The sequence below is a fragment of the Anguilla anguilla genome, chromosome 17 (assembly GCF_013347855.1).
Source record: "Anguilla anguilla isolate fAngAng1 chromosome 17, fAngAng1.pri, whole genome shotgun sequence".
In the NCBI taxonomy this organism is placed as follows: Eukaryota; Metazoa; Chordata; class Actinopteri; order Anguilliformes; family Anguillidae; genus Anguilla; species Anguilla anguilla.
This window is the reverse complement of record NC_049217.1, coordinates 2,348,796-2,366,149: the sequence shown is the minus strand read 5'-3', so window position 1 is coordinate 2,366,149 and position 17,354 is coordinate 2,348,796. Positions and strand designations below refer to the sequence as shown.

The following is a 17,354-nucleotide window of genomic DNA, read 5'->3' as shown; positions in this document are numbered from 1 at the left end:
TATCTGTCATATTGCTTTGACTTAATTGAATGGAATTTACAGTTGAGACCAAAAGTTTACATACACCTTGGCTAAAGACATTCAAACTCAATTTTTCACAACTCCACACATTTCATGTTACCATACATTTCCTGTTCCATTTGTTAGTATTTGGTGGCATTGCCTTTTACTTGCTTAACTTGAATCAAATTCTAGGGGTAGCCTTCCACAAGCTTCTCACAATACATATAATGGCACAATTCTTTCCCATTCCTCCTGACAGAACTGGTGTAACTCAGTCAGGTTTGTGGGCCTCCTTGCTTGGACACGCTTTTTCAGTTCAGTCCACAGATTTTCATTGGGACTCAGGGCAGGGCTTTGTGATGGCCACTCCAGTACTTTCACTTTGTTGTCTTTAAGCCATTTTGTTACAACTTTGGAGGTATGATTTGGATCATTGTCCTGCTGGAAGACTAAGTTGCGACCAAGTTTTAACTTTCTAGCTGATGTCCTGAGGTGTTGCTTCAGTATTTTTTAGTAATCCTCCTTCCTCATGATGCCATCTATTTTCTGAAGTGCACCAGTCCCTTTTCCAGCAAAACACCCCCACAACATGATGTTGGGGTGGTGTTCTTCGGATTAAAAGCCTTACCCTTTTTCCTCCATACATAGCGCTGATCATTATGGCCAAAGAGTTCAATTTTTGTTTGATCTGACCAGAGAACACTCCCTTCGCCCTGGTGATCACCTGCAAACTTCATTCTGGCTTTTTTATACTGGTCTTGGAGTAGGGGCTTCTTCTTTGTGCGAAAACCTTTCGGGCCATGGCGATGTAGGATTCTCTTAAAGGTAGATGTAGATACTTTGGTACCTGATGCCTGCAACTCCTTCACCAGTTCTTTTGTTGTTGTCTGTTCCATCAAAAACCTGTGGTCTGAACTGAAGAGGGGGGATCCATAAGTGCAAACCCAAACATATCAATGATTCTGGAAAGTTCTACATGTAGCAATGGTCAAAAATCCCTCCAATTGTGTTCTCTAACCTTATCACAAATTATAGGAAAAGACTCATGGCTGTCATCTTTGCCAGGGGTTTTACCCAAGTATTAAACCAGGGGTGCCAATAATTGTGGAACCTGTTTTTTGGGGAAATATTTTTTTTATTTAAAAAATTTAAGACTTTGGTGGATTCCAATGGATCATTAATCAAGCACACTAGTTTACACATGTTGGAAAATAGAGCTTATGTCAATAACTTCATTATTTTTTAGTTTAGAATTTTGTGTGCATATTTATCAAGGGTGCCAATAATTCTGGATCCCACTGTAACTCCCAATTAACTGCTAATTATGACAATTGGCCACTCAGAAGCTTCTAAAAAATCATTACATCAATTTCTGGAATCTTCCAGACTGTTTAAAGAGACAGTCAACTTGGTGTATGTAAACTTTTGACCCACTGGAATGCTGATACAATGAATTAAAGCTGAAATAAACTTGTCTCTAATCGATTGTTTTAAAATTACCTCTGATGTGAACAAAGTAGATGCCCTAATTGACTCGCCAAAAGAAGTGTATGGTAACATGAAATGTGAGTTGTGGAAAACTGAGTTTGAATATCTTTAGCCTAGGTGTATGTAAACATTTGGCCTCAACTGTAGAAGGTATGTTGTGCCTCTTTTTTTTCAGTTTTTTTTTTAAATCACAAAATGGTTTGTACCATGTTTGTATTTTACAGGAAAATGAAAAACATCTTTAAAATGGCAAAAAAATGCAGCAACCTTATGGTTTTTTGAGTCAGTTTCATGTCTCTAAGTCAAAGACTTAAGAGTTTATGAGTTTAAGAACTGCAATTTCCTGTGAGCCGTTACAGTGCCACCAAGAGGCCAGTTAGCACCTGGCAAAGGTAACAAGCAGTTGCAGGACCCTGTAGCGGCATTTCAAGTTTCATAACAATCATCAGTCAAGAAGTTTAGCAGTAACTCAGAAAAAGTGAGTAAATATTATTTAAATTCATGGCCAATTCAAGATGGGGCTGACCCATAAAACGTGTATGTTTCTAATGAGGTCTTGGTCACAAGCAAGCTTGAAATCTCTGCAGAGGATCTGAAATGTTTAGTGAATAGTTTCACTGATTCAGGGCACCAGCATAAGCTTTAATAGTGCACATTTTTTATGGCTGTTTTTGATGAGGATTCCAAAGTGCATACCATGTTTTATGACCTCATGGGAAATGATATGGGAATTACTTGTAAAAGGCCACACCCAGTGAAAGTTCATTGGCTTTATTTTATTATTTGATAGACCAGATTTCTGCAGAGCACTTCTATGGAGCTTGGTCTACGATGTATTACAAATACTGAATTTCACATGGAGTCCTATAGCACCTCCATGTGGTTTGGTTAGGCCAGTACAGTGGATATCAATTAGGCGGCCTCAGGCAAGGCAGAACAGGAAAGTGCGACTAGTCATTTAATTTTGGTGAGCCTGAGGTTTGACATTAGCCTCTGTTTTTTATTTCTCAGCTTCATTCTCCCCACTACTCAGGTTAATGCAATGATGCCTAGTAGCCAGCTGGTGGCGGTGTAACCCAGGGATTTACATTTTGGCCCATAACTCCATGAACCATGTGGTGTACAATGAAAATTCTTTTTCCGCCAGATTCTGTGGCTCATGCCAAATAAAATGTATATTCCCGATTTAATTTGTGTATACCAAAATTTTTCAACCTACTTTTGCAAACTAGTCTCTAAAAAATGTTGTCTTTTTAAAACAATATGGCCGCTACATGGCAATCAAGTGTCATGGGTCTGGCCATTTTTACTTAAACAGCTATAACTCATGAACGACATGTCTGATCCTCACAAAATTTTCTACGTAATCATTCCATGATTTTGAGGAAGGCAAGTTTTGGCACAAGTTTGCCAATAGGTGGCACTATCAAAAATACTCTTCAATGGGTTGGCCAATAAGGCTGAAATTTTGAAAGGTACATCTCTGTGACCTCATCAGGGAAAAACTTTGCCTCAAAAAACAACATTGGCAACCATTTTGTTTTTCTGCCATTTTTAATTTTTGACAAAACTAACTTTTGAAAACTTGTCTTAGGCTGTGTGTCACCGAATTAGGCTTGAAAGAATCTGTGGAGTCTGAAATTGAATAATAATCAAAAAAAAAAAAAAAAAGTTGAACTTTCAAAACAATATGGCTGCCCAATGCAAATAAACAGTTCTACGTGTGGACTTTCTTTTTACTAAAACAACTGTAAATTGTGAGTGCTTTGTCCGATCATCATGAAACTTGGCATACATGTACAATGGTTGACTCAGAGGAAGCATGCACATTTTTCTGGTGCTGTAAGAGAAAAATAAATTTAAATGCCTTTAACTCCTCAATTGTTTGAGCAGTCAAGATGAATCGTTGCAAGCTATGTCTTTGTGTCAGTCCGCCATTGAATGTATAATGAAATGTACATTGAATGTACAAGACATATCTGAAAAAAACAGCCACCATCAGCCAATCAGTTGTTGGTGGGCAAGTGACAGGCTTAGCAATGGCTGATCATCATGAAACTTGTTTGTATGTTGACCTCAAAGCTAGGGAATACCTTGTCAAAATTTGGGAAAGAAACTGAAAAGTTTTTTCTTCTAACAATTCATCCAATGTGTGTCCTTACAGCTTAAAATTTGTAATTGCCACATGGTGCTTGGACCCCGTTAATTACCGCTTGTGGTTATATTTATATTTATTATTATGCATTTCAGTCAAGTAATACTACACTACATAACGTTAAATACACCCTATTGAAAAGTACAATAACACAACATAAATACAATAAGCAAACACAGAATTGAATCCCCACATTTATTTGTAAAATTGCAGATTTTTCATCCCTGTCCTACCCATTCCTTTACACTGGACTACTACCCCCAGAGCTGAGCCAGAGTGCATGTTAACCCATTGTATTTCCCACTGAACATATGATACTACTCCATGATTTGCTGCAATAGTTGTTAATGTCTTTAGTGAGGACAACGACACTGGTCGAAATAATAATCTCAATGATTAAAAAAAAAGAAAAAAAAAAAGCATAATAGAAAAAGGACCTTCTCAATTTAACAACAATGTTCACGATCCTTAACTATGAGTTACTTACACCTTCTCACATATTTCATTTTCATTGTTATTACTGATTTCAAATAGTGCAAGACATACCCGGAATGCTGTTACTTATTGAAGTGAATTATCCAGTTAATGACAGAGAGCCGTGAAGTTTGACCGATAAAAAGGCTAAGATCTGAAAAGTCACAAGAGGTGACTGAGAGTATCAGTGCACTAAATACCCGAGGTGTATTCAAAACTAAATATCAAAATAATCACATTTTAAAAAATTCCATTCTTCAATAGAATGGGTGAGAGGGTGAGACAAAATAGGGTATTTTGGGAAGGTACGGTATGGACAATAAGTACTGGCTGGTTACATGTATGAAAAAAAATTCATTTGCATTTTTTCAATATTTGCAACTGTGATTTTGGTCAGGAGAGAAAAAAACTTTTCTTGTTAAACTCCATCATTGTATCTCAGATTTAAAAAATCTTAAATTACATTAATGCTAAAAATGATCTGTGTAATAATGTTAATGCATCCTGCATATAGCTGTGTGGAAACCATATCTTGTATGCTATAGCTATATCACTGATTGGTAACTACAGCTATTAAATGATTCTGCTTTGCTTGTGCCTGAACAGTAACATTTATATATTAATAATTTATCATTTATAATAATAACAACAATATTTATTATTATTATTATTATTATTATTATTATTATCTATACTGTATATGCAAGGGAAAAAACATAACAATTAATAAAAATTGCTATAAGCACCCACCAGCAAAACAGGGTATTTAAAAAGTAACTTAACTTTTTGAATTTAAGAAAGAGGGAGCAGTGGGATCAGCTAAGTGTGATTGGTCGGTTAACGAAGTATGATTGCGTGATTGGTCAGTTAACTAAGTGTGATTGGTCAATTAACTAAGTGTGATTGTGTAACTGGTCAGAAGTGATCCCCATTTTGTCCTCTGCTTTTGCCTTGGAGGTGGTATGTATTCAAGGGACAACTAAGTCAGGCAGTTTGATAATTTTTTGTTTTTAAATAAATATATCACCCAATGTAGGGATGTATATATCCAATTCCCACCCTAATTTGGAATTTCTAATCATCTACAACCTTAACCACGGCCCTGCGCGAACCCCACAGCCAGCTTGGGAGAGGATAGACACCCGCGGTTCTCCCCTGAAATACGCGGAGTCACAACTTCTTTTCACACCACAGACTGCATATAAGCTCACGGAGAGTGGAGTCAGAGGAAGACTTGTCATATGCAGCTTTGACATGCTGTCTACGGGCACCCTTATCTGACCAGTAGGGGTCACTAGACAGCACTGAAGCGCGGACCCCTAACCGACTGAACCCGTCCATATTACCCTGTGTGACTCAATCGTGAATTGCGCATCGCCCTACAGAGCTATTGGCCACAGTCGGCACTGACACAGTCCAGAATCCATCCGAGGCAGTGAGGCTCATCCATCCACCACAGTGTGGTGCCTTAACCAAATGAGCCACCCAGAAGCTTGGAGTACTCAACTGCACGGTCAGTCGTTTTTTCAGTCAGTGCTGGATACTAGTCCGGTATTGAGTATTAGTCGGTTGGGTATTAGTTGGTATTTGGTATTAGTCAGATGTTTTATCACTTGGTGTTGGGTACTGCTTGGTTGTTTTGTCAGTCTGTGTCTGGTGAGCAGAGTATCGGTCGGTCGGTCGGTCGGTCGGGTGATCGGTCGGGTGGTTAGTGGGGAGGTTGGTGAGGCAGTCGGTCGGTCAGTCAGGTGGTCAGTCGGTCAGTTAGGCGGTCGGTCGGGCGGTCGGGCGGGCGGTCGGAAAGTTGGTCAGTCAGTCGGTCAGTTGGCTGCTGCTGGGTTGTGGTGGCTCGCTGCTGAGAGTATGGCAGTGTTAGGTTCTACCGCTGCAGCACTGTCTGCTCCTGCTCTGGGGGGTGGAATCCTGCAGGTCCACCCCCACCCTGGTCCGGCCTCCAGCCCCGCCCCCGCTCTGCACTTCGCTCTTCGGCAGCTTCTTAGCTACAGGACGGCAGGAGGGGAGACCAGCCAATCAGACACTTACTCCAGCAAATAAGACACTGATCACAGCCAATCAGACACTGATCACAGCCAATCAGACACAGACTCACAGCCAATCAGACACTGACTCACAGCAAACCGGACACTGACTCACAGCCAAACAGACACAGACTCACAGCCAATCAGACACTGATCACAACCAATTAGACACAGACTCACAGCCAATCAGACACTGATCACAGCCAATCAGACACTGACTCACAGACAATCAGACACTGATCACAGCCAATCAGACACTGACCACAGCCAATCAGACACTGACTCACAGCCAATCAGACACTGACCACAGCCAATCAGACACAGACTCACAGCAAATCAGACAGACTCACAGTAAACCAGACACTGACTCACAGCCAATCAGACACTGACTCACAGACAATCAGACACAGACTCACAGCCAATCAGACAGACTCACAGCCAATCAGACACTGATCACAGCCAATCAGACACAGACTCACAGACAATCAGACACAGACTCACAGCCAATCAGACACTGACCACAGCCAATCAGACACTGACTCACAGCCAATCAGACACAGACTCACAGCCAATCAGACACTGATCACAACCAATTAGACACAGACTCACAGCAAATCAGACAGACTCATAGCAAATCAGACACTGACTCACAGCCAATCAGACACTGATCACAGTCAATCAGACACTGACTCACAGCCAATCAAACACTGACCACAGCCAATCAGACATTGACTCACAGCCAATCAGACACTGACTCACAGCCAATCAGACACTGACTCACAGCCAATCAGACACTGACTCTCAGCCAATCAGACACAGACTCACAGCCAATCAGACACTGACTCACAGCCAATCAGACACTGACCACAGCCAATCAGACACTGACCACAGCCAATCAGACACTGACTCACAGCCAATCAGACACTGACTCTCAGCGAATCAGACACAAACCACCGCAAATCAGACACTGACTCTCAGCAAATCAGAAACTGACTCACTGCAAATCAGACACCGACTCCAGCAAATCAGACACTGACTCTCAGCAAATCAGACACTGACTCTCAGCAAATCGGACACAGAATCACAGAAAATCAGACATTGACTCAGCTGGATCCGGGTATTTGATGCATTCCACCTTAAGCACACCTGATACAACTAATCAAGCCCTTGATTAGTTGTATCAGGTGTGCTTGAGACAGAACACCTGAATCCAGCTCGGGGAACCCGAGGGGAGCTTTGGGAACCACTGTGTTAGACTATGTAGCATACAATGATGATGATGATAATAATAATAATAATAATAATAACAATAATAATAATATGATTATGATGATAATGAAAAGTATCGGCTTGAATTGAATCACGTGACCCTGTTTTACTTCCAATTCTTATTCAGTTCATTGGTTCTTATTCAGTTCATTGGTCACGTCTATCTAGTACTATTTTTACCCATAGCCCCTTGGAGCCACAAATGGTCTGAAGACTTATTAATCAGCGAATTATGGGCCAGAGGCCCGACTGCAATGGTTCTCTACCTATAGCCATAAAGATGTCGTTGACGTTCATGGCAGTCTTGGCTGAGGTCTCCATAAAGAGTAGACTGTTGTCATCGGTGTATGCTTGTGCTTCCTGAAAGAACAAGGACTGTTAACATGTGCCAAACCAGACAAAAACTGTACAGTAATGACTGTAAAAGAATAACTTACATTGGACAGTCTGCTAAGTAAACACACTGTGTGAGTTGGTCCAATGCCAAAATTTTGACTTTGATACTAATACCTGATTGGGTACCTTGGCGTCGATACCAAATCCTAACCATGTTAAATCACCGATTAACCAAAATTTTTTATATAAACTTAACATCCATCCATCATCTAACATCATCTGGTCAGGGACATGGGGTGGCTTGAGCCTATCCCAGCATGCACTGGGCGAGAGGCACACCATTCACTCACACACTATGGGAAATTCAGAGTCTGCAATCAGACTCTAATCTGCATGTCTCTGGACTGGAGTACCTGGAAAGATCCCACAGACATGGGAGACCATGCAAACTCCACACAGTGATTCGAACCTGGGACCTTCTAGTTATGAGGCGATAGGGTATCCACCGAGGAGACAGTGCTATCTTGCTTTATGTAACAAAAGCCTATTCAGTTTGTATTCATCAAATGAGACTGGGTAAAGCGGTCGGGATTAAGTTTGTGAGCAATAGCACTGCGCTTGTTAAACCATACAAATACCTTAATCTAGATTTATCATGTATCTATCTGTTACTATCACGCCTGCTGGGATTTGAAGCTGCTGAAGGGACTGGGGTGGCTGTCAGATAGATGCTTTTCTAAGCTGTAGGCTTGTCATGGTCTTGCTATTTTTACACCAGTGTTACTTCCTTCTAAAACACAGCTGACACTGGTGTTACCGCTATCAAACTTCCTTTTGAATTCACCATTGGTCTCATTGGTTTTCATTAATTTTCCTGGATTAACAAGTGATTTAACATTCATGACAAACTTAATTGAACCAAACAACTTGTCACAATTTACAGCCCTACTGAGTCAGTTTGACAGAGGTTTTACAGATTTCTCTCTGAGGCCTGCAGAGGTGAACTCAGCAAAGCTCGGCTCCTCTGCTATGAATACCCTGGGAAGGCCAGGTACAGACTGCACAGTAAGAGACTCATAACTGCCTGGAACTGACTGTGAAACAACAGCAACACAATGCTCACATCTCAAACTCACTGGCTTCAAATTTAAACTTAAAATTTAAACTTTTAAAATGGGAAAAACTGTAATGTTTGTAAAAGTCTGAGTTTGTGAGCATTGCAAATTTGTACAAGGAAAGTACTGAGACATTAAGAAAGCCTGTTTTCGCCCAAAATGCTGATCAAAAGAAAATGCAGCTCACTTACACTTGAAAAGGTTCACAGACCTGAAAGTACTTTTTGTTTTTCCCAAAGTAAATATAAAGCAAGGGCAGCACAGTGGTGCAGTGGGTTCAAATCTCGGCTTGGGGCCTTTCTGTGTGGAGTTTGCATGTTCTCCCCGTGTCCACGTGGGTTTCCTTCGGGTACTCCGGTTTCCTCCCACAGTCCAAAGACATGCCGGTAAGGCTAACTGAAGACTCAGATTAAAAATTGCCCATAGGTGTGAATGTGTGAGTGAATGGTGTGTGTGTGCCCTGCGATAGACTGGCAGCCTGTCCAGTGTGTATTCCTGCCTCTCGCCCAATGCACGCTGGGTATAGATAATGGATGGATGATATAAAGCAGTGGTAACCAACCCTGTTCCTAGAGATCTACCATCCTGTAGGTTTTAATTTTAACCCTCATTTGGCTTAATTTTAACATGTGACTCTACTAATTAGCAGCTCAACAAGATCTCTAGCTATTGAATGAGGTGTATTTTGTTAGGGTTGGAGTGAAAACCTACAGGAAGGTAGATCTCCAGGAAGAGGGTTGGTTACCACTGATATAAAGGATACAACTCAGTTCTCAGGGTCAAATATTTGAACATTCTATCTCCGTACAGACTGTTTGGAGTAGTGAGTCCCAGGATGGAAGTCCCATGGCTGTACCTGGAAGTCCACCGCTCTGTTGCTGGCGAGATCAGCCTTGTTCCCTGCCAGCGCAATGACAATGCTGGGGCTGGCCTGTTGCTGTAGCTCCTTCACCCAGTTCTTCGCCCGTGTGAAAGTATCCTAGCAAATGAAAAAGCAAACAATTACCAGGGTCCAACCACCACAAGCAATAATTTGAAAACGCACAGTCTATGACGGCAGGCAGTAACATTAAAATATAGATGCTCACCTTTGCTGCCATCTGGAATTGGCAGCCATTTTGGAATATTATTACCAATTTTCCTCTTTACTGAGTTAATGGACAAAACATTTGGGGAATTATTATAAAACTTGGACCCTGTTTGACATGTCAAGTCTCTCGATCAAACAGGGTAGGTCTCTGTCCTTATATTGCAAATTCAAAAGACAGCTGTACAGCCACCAAGTAGCCATTCTGTTCCCAATTTTCCAAGCAGCCACTTGGACAGACCTGTGCTTGGAACCCTACTGCACAGGCTAGAGTTCAAGACTGTGGATTCAGTGGCAGTAATAAGCCAGAGGCTGTGACATTATGAATGCATGAACAACAAATTAATGACTCAAATTAACAACTCACATTAACGACTCTAATTCATTACTCAAGTGTTGACTGAACAGCCTGGTGCCCACACCCTGAGCCATGCCGCTATTGAATCTGCTACTGAAGACTAAATGGTCTGGAAATGGTCTGGTCCTTTGAATACTGCAATTTTTATTGCTGAACCAAGACCACCCTATCATATCTAGTTTTAGTGAGAGGTTACCTCCAGTAAACTGTTACAATAACCAATCAGAGTGCCAGCATGGCTGTGCAGAGGTGTGTCTGTACTGAGGTGATTCTAAAGGAATGTTTCTGTAGGGCCTGGCTGTGAAGTTAGAGGTGAAGAGGTGAAGTTACAAGGGTTTGGCTGTGTAAGGGTGTGGCTATAAGGGCCTGGCTGTATAGAGGTGAAGTTACAAGGGTTTGGCTGTGTAGGGGGTGTGGCTATAAGGGTTTGGCTGTGTAGGGGGTGTGGCTATAAGGGTTTGGCTGTGTAGGGGTGTGGCTATAAGGGTTTGGCTGTGTAGGGGTGTGGCTATAAGGGATTGGCTGCGTAAGGATGTGGCTATAAGGGTTTGACTGTGTAGGGTTGTAGCTACAAGGGTTTGATTGTGTAGGTTGTGGCTATAAGGGTTTGATTGTGTAGGGTTGTGGCTATAAGGGTTTGGCTGTGTAGGGGTGTGGCTATAAGGGTTTGGCTGTGTAGGGGTGTGACTATAAGATACTGGCTGTACAGGGGCATGATTATGCGGGGTTTATTTTCCAGGGGTGTGTCTGCATAGGGGCGCGGTTGCCAGCAGTATACCTACTGCGTTAGTGATGTCGTAGACCACGATGGCCGCCTGAGCCCCTCTGTAGTACATGGGTGCCAGGCTGTGGTATCGCTCCTGTCCCGCGGTGTCCCAGATCTCAAACTTTACCGTCGTGTCATCCAAGCAGACCGTCTGTGTGAGGAAGGCAGCTGCAGGAGGCAGAAAGAAAGAGCGACAGGAAACTAGCATGCTAGCTTGGTTCAAATGGTTTCTGTTTATGTCCTTCACCCTGCCCTTCTCACATCGGTATTGTGCAGTATTGTTTCTGGAAGGCCATCAGGCAGAAAATATCTAAAATATTCTTTGTTGCACACAAAAACGGCCTGCGCCAATTGATAATATACACCAAAATTGAAATAAATTGATTGGAACTATCCCTTTAAGCTAAGGTTTACATGTGGTTTACCTAAATTTTAAATACGAAAACAGCAATGTGAAGAAGTATTCTGTCATCACTGTCAACAGACTAAAAACAGATAAAAATATAATTGTTTCAAATGACCTTCATTCCAGATACTTTTAGGTCAGGGCCAGTATTGTGTGAGTGATGCTATGCTATACCAGGGCCAGTGTTGTGTGAGTGATGCTATGCTATACCAGGGCCAGTGTTGTGTGAGTGATGCTATGCTATACCAGGGCCAGTGTTGTGTGAGTGATGCTATGCTATACCAGGCTAGCAGGGCCAGTGTTGTGTGAGTGATGCTATGCTATACCAGGGCCAGTGTTGTGTGAGTGATGCTATGCTATACCAGGGCCAGTGTTGTGTGAGTGATGCTATGCTATACCAGGCTAGCAGGGCCAGTGTTGTGTGAGTGATGCCATGCTATACCAGGCTAGCAGGGCCAGTGTTGTGTGAGTGATGCTATGCTATACCAGGCTAGCAGGGCCAGTACTGTGTGAGTGATGCTATGCTATACCAGGCTAGCAGGGCCAGTACTGTGTGAGTGATGCTATGCTATACCAGGCTAGCAGGGCCAGTACTGTGTGAGTGATGCTATGCTATACCAGGCTAGCAGGGCCAGTGTTGTGTGAGTGATGCTATGCTATACCAGGCTAGCAGGCTACAAAAACGGCCTGCGCCAATTGATAATATACACCAAAATTGAAATAAATTGATTGGAACTATCCCTTTAAGCTAAGGTTTACATGTGGTTTACCTAAATTTTAAATACGAAAACAGCAATGTGAAGAAGTATTCTGTCATCACTGTCAACAGATTAAAAACAGATAAAAATATAATTGTTTCAAATGACCTTCATTCCAGATACTTTTAGGTCAGGGCCAGTATTGTGTGAGTGATGCTATGCTATACCAGGGCCAGTGTTGTGTGAGTGATGCTATGCTATACCAGGGCCAGTGTTGTGTGAGTGATGCTATGCTATACCAGGGCCAGTGTTGTGTGAGTGATGCTATGCTATACCAGGCTAGCAGGGCCAGTGTTGTGTGAGTGATGCCATGCTATACCAGGCTAGCAGGGCCAGTGTTGTGTGAGTGATGCTATGCTATACCAGGCTAGCAGGGCCAGTACTGTGTGAGTGATGCTATGCTATACCAGGCTAGCAGGGCCAGTGTTGTGTGAGTAATGCTATGCTATACCAGGTTAGCAGGGCCAGTGTTGTGTGAGTGATGCTATGCTATACCAGGGCCAGTGTTGTGTGAGTGATGCTATGCTATACCAGGGCCAGTGTTGTGTGTGAGATGCTATGCTATACCAGGCTAGCAGGGCCAGTACTGTGTGAGTGATGCTATGCTATACCAGGCTAGCAGGGCCAGTGTTGTGTGAGTGATGCTATGCTATACCAGGGCCAGTGTTGTGTGAGTGATGCTATGCTATACCAGGGCCAGTGTTGTGTGTGAGATGCTATGCTATACCAGGCTAGCAGGGCCAGTACTGTGTGAGTGATGCTATGCTATACCAGGCTAGCAGGGCCAGTGTTGTGTGAGTGATGCTATGCTATACCAGGGCCAGTGTTGTGTGAGTGATGCTATGGTATACCAGGGCCAGTGTTATGTGAGTGATACTATGCTATACCAGGCTACCAGGGCCACTGTTGTGTGAGTGATGCTACGCTATGCCAGGACAGACTGTTTTGTTGGGTGAATGCACTCTGCCAGGCCAGCAGGGGCAGTGTCTTGTGCAAGCATGCCTGACCGAATGCTCACCTCCGATGGTGCTCTCTTGGTGCTCGTGGAACTGGCCCTTGACGAAGCGCAGCACCAGGCTGGACTTGCCCACTGCCGACTCCCCCAGGAGCACCAGCTTGAACTGGCAGATCTTACTGGCCGCCGCAGCACCGCTGGCCCGTGCCGTGGCCCCCTGACCTGCCATGGAGCCACGCGGGGGCGAGTCTGGAGCCCGGTCAGGGAGGACAGATCCGGGCTGGGGGCTGCACACCTGCACAGAGCACAGCCGTTACACACTGCTGGGACGCCCTAAATGGGGCCAGAGCACAGCTGTTACACCCTGCTGGGACGCCCTCCTGTACACCTGCACAGGGCACAGCTGTTATACTCTGCTGGGACGCCCTGAATGGGACCTGCAGCCAGAGCACAGCTGTTACACCCTGCTGGGACGCCCTGAATGGGAACTTATCCCAATTAATAAAGCAGGGTTCTGCCTGAGAGCAGTGAAGCAGCACCCCCACTCTTTCCCTTGTGCAGTGACTCATGACTGGTCCTCTCGAACTGCCCTCCTTTCAGTCTTAATATAGTTAAACAGATATGTCTAACACCAACAGCAAGCTGATCCACATTCTGTGTCACTAAAGCTAACACTCAGGTGGTGAATGAATTATGTAATTTTAGGTTATATTTAGTTACTGATAGCCTTACACTGCATAGGCTCTAATTACTTGGTTTTTTGGCCTTAATGGCTCATGGTCATTTGTGCCTTGCTTTATAATCCATACGGCCATGGTGCTCTTAAAATCCAAGACCCGTTAGCTGCAGAATCCAGTTTGTAATTCTTAAGTACACTGATATTCCACCAATATTAAGAAAATGGAGACCTTTTTTAAAAATTCTTCATAGGCTAGTTGTGTGAATCATGTAGGCTAATTTAGACAAATACAACTGTGGTGGGATGGGCGTGGTTTGAGCGTCGGCTGCAGAGAGAGAGAGTGTGAGAGGAGCGGCTCTCGGATCCTTCGTCACAACTGTCAGCTGGAGGTAATCAGCGCCGATAATTGTTAATTGTTTTATTGCGCTGATTGCCTCTGATTGCTTTCAACAGTGAGCCTGGGGTTTTTAAAAGCCAGACCGGAAGCCGGAGAGAGGGAGATCGCCAATGACAAGACGGCTACGGAACTGTGATACACAGTCTGAAAAAGTGTCTGTAAGAACCGTATCTGATAATAAAATAGCACAGAAGTGCGGGTTACGGAAACGGTCAGTCTCCCGTGAGTGTGTTTTATCTAAGAGGGGTGGCACTCACTTGCCACGACAACCAAGTAAGTGTACAAAAGTTTATAATAGAAAAGTTCAGTATACCAGGTTTAGAAATAGTAAAAGAAGATACATACTGAAGAAATGTAATCATAATTATTATTATTTAATTATTTATATATTATATTATATATATTATAATTATTACAATATTCAGCAATGCACAGGGTAAAGCCATGTGTGACCGTTTATTTTAGGATATCATAATCTGCAATGTCTATCTGTAGTGTTCATAATTTTTTAAACATTTTTTCTGGTTCACCAAGACAGACAAGTAAATTTATATGTAGATGAGGACAAACAGACCTTCAGCGCAGGGCATGCAGTAGCTACTACAGGACACGGGAGGAATGGTGTGCAGCAACCCAAAGAGCATGCTGGGTAAAAGGAATTACTGGGGCTTATTACACTATTGTAAATAGTAGTATTTATGTTCTGGAAAGCAGATATACTGTTTTCTACTACTGTAAATACTACAGTGTTTAGTGAGAGAATCATGGCATGCAGGTTATGTAGCCTATATGTGAAACTCCCACTGGTCAGATGCACATGCCATTACGACTAGCTACTTTCCTGTGGGAAACCCAGCACAATATGGAAATTGATGTTTTACATTACAAAACAAATGCGAAATGCAACCAAGCTCCCATATTAGAAGTACATGAGCATACACATCAATTTGTTTATTATACAGAAATTATAGGGAGCAATCATTTTACTGCCAAATAAATCTATTTCCTTTGAGTCCTTTCAAGACGTTGATGCTGCAGCAAGTGGTTGGCAGTTAGTGAAGTTAACAGCAGGGATGGAAAACAGCTGTAATACAGAGAGTGGAGTCCACCTTTCCTGTGACCGTGCATGTCTCACAGGGCATGTCAATGCCCACAAGAGGAGAGGGAAAGAGGAGGGAAGGGAAAGACGAGAAAAGAGGAGAACAGGGAAAGAGGAGAAAAGAGGAGGAAAGAGAAAGAGGAGAAAAGGGAGAGGTGAAAAGGGAAAGAGGAGGAAAGAGAAAGAGAAGGAAAGGGAAAGAGGAGAGAAGGGAAGGCAGTGGAAAGAAAGAGAGGAGAAAAAGGAAAGAAGAGGAAAGGGAAAGAGGAGAAACTTTATATTGCTATTGAAACAACTGAGTTAACTTTTTTTTTTTTTTTTTTTTTTTTTAAACGATAACTAAAGTAGAGCAATAATTGAGCTCTCATTTCTTACAATTTTGCTTGCCTTCAATTGAGACACGTCTACCGCTACATTTATAGCAGTTGGTTTAAGACTCGCATGATGTCAAACAAACCGCATGACTACTGACAGCTCACATTAGTAAAACATTAGCGAGTTCTCGGTCACCACTAAGTTCCACCTGATGACTTACACCAACTCTTTACCAAGTCATAAGTGCGATACTGGCCTAGGATCAGCTAGCAAGCTAACATTATTATGTTAATGTATTTGGATAGCTAATTAAATTAAGCTCACTTGCTAGTTAGTGAACAGTAACAAAGCTAAAATCAAATTAGACCCAACATATTTCATATATGAATAAGCCAGCATAACAGCTTAATTGAATAGCTTGTTACGACATTACTTGCATTTTAAGATTTCTGGGAAATTAAATAGCTCACCCTGGCTAATTACAGACAGCATGGTAGCTGACGTTAGTTAGCTAGCAAAATAATATGTACAGTAAATTAGCGAGCTAGTAAGCTATAGTGACTCTTGAAACCGAGAAACACTTGCTTGTGTTTGCTAGACTAGCCTATATGCATGTACTTGTTAAACAAAAAAAAAATCCTACCGTAATAACGATAATGTCCTGCTCCAAGTTTTCAGCTGTCGGTTTTCTATAATTTCCACAGTTGTACCCTTCGTCGTTGTCAAGCTTTGGCAGCTCCACGGAACTGGACAGCTCCCAAAACAACAATGCCCAAGCGGAACGGAAAGTGGCTCGTTCCCGCCGAGCATGTTCGGTGTGCAACAAGCCACTGGACTACCATGTATTTTGGTTCCGCCATCTGCAATGCCGCACATCTGAGACTCTGGCCGCTTGGGCCTGACCGACTGTATAAGACAGAACTCAAAACATTAAAAAACACTATTAACAATATAATTGAAAAACGATTCAGCCAGCTGTAAGAGTCCTTTTTTGTATTTTTGATTTTCGTGTGTGCCAAAGAAATGGAAAAAATGAGAAATTCCTTTGAAAAATGAAAACATTTGGTCTTCGGGAATTTTTTTCTATGAATACAGAATTTTTCTATCAGAAGGATGTTGTTTATCAGAAATTTAGTGTGTCTGTCTTCCATCACAATTCAGAAGATTATATTTTCATTGGAAAAAATCCAATTGTCCTACTACCTGCTCCCTGGATCCCATCCCTACACCCCTCCTCTAGTCCATCTCTCTTTCCACAGTGCCCCATTCATAGCCTCTCTGGTGAACTCATCACTGTCCACTGGATGTGTTCCTGCAAACCCTGTTCAAGAACCCCTTGTCATCCACAACAACTATCCTGTCTCTCTTCTTCCCTTTCTCTCCAAAACTGTTTAACAGTTATTTTTTACCAACTCTCATTTTCTTATTCAAAATGGCCACCTAGACCCCCACCTGCTCAAACAATTTACCCATCAGAGGATCAGTGTCTTTATTGAAACCAATTTGAATCGCAAGTATGATTTTTTTTTTTTTTTTTTTAACCTTACCCTTAATAAACTGATCAATGTAACTGAAATTACTGGTGGCAGTATAGTATAATGGTTAGGGAACTGGGCCTGTAACTCGAAGCAGTGAAACACTACTGCTGTAACTTT

General features: G+C 42.5%; 1 protein-coding gene across 1 annotated transcript; it reads right to left on the bottom strand.

Moving 5' to 3' along the window:
* Positions 1 to 3,822: 3,822 nt before the first annotated feature.
* On the bottom strand, positions 3,823 to 16,498 carry LOC118217043 (ras-related protein Rab-5C-like). The gene is made up of 6 exons (XM_035398799.1): positions 16,343 to 16,498; positions 13,273 to 13,504; positions 11,107 to 11,258; positions 9,736 to 9,858; positions 7,695 to 7,788; positions 3,823 to 6,120 (listed from the first exon to the last, which is right to left on the bottom strand). Exons 2-6 carry the CDS (start codon positions 13,436 to 13,438, stop codon positions 5,993 to 5,995), a joined length of 663 nt encoding a protein of 220 aa, XP_035254690.1. The 5' UTR covers positions 13,439 to 13,504; positions 16,343 to 16,498; the 3' UTR covers positions 3,823 to 5,992.
* Between the last annotated feature and the right edge of the window lie 856 nt (positions 16,499 to 17,354).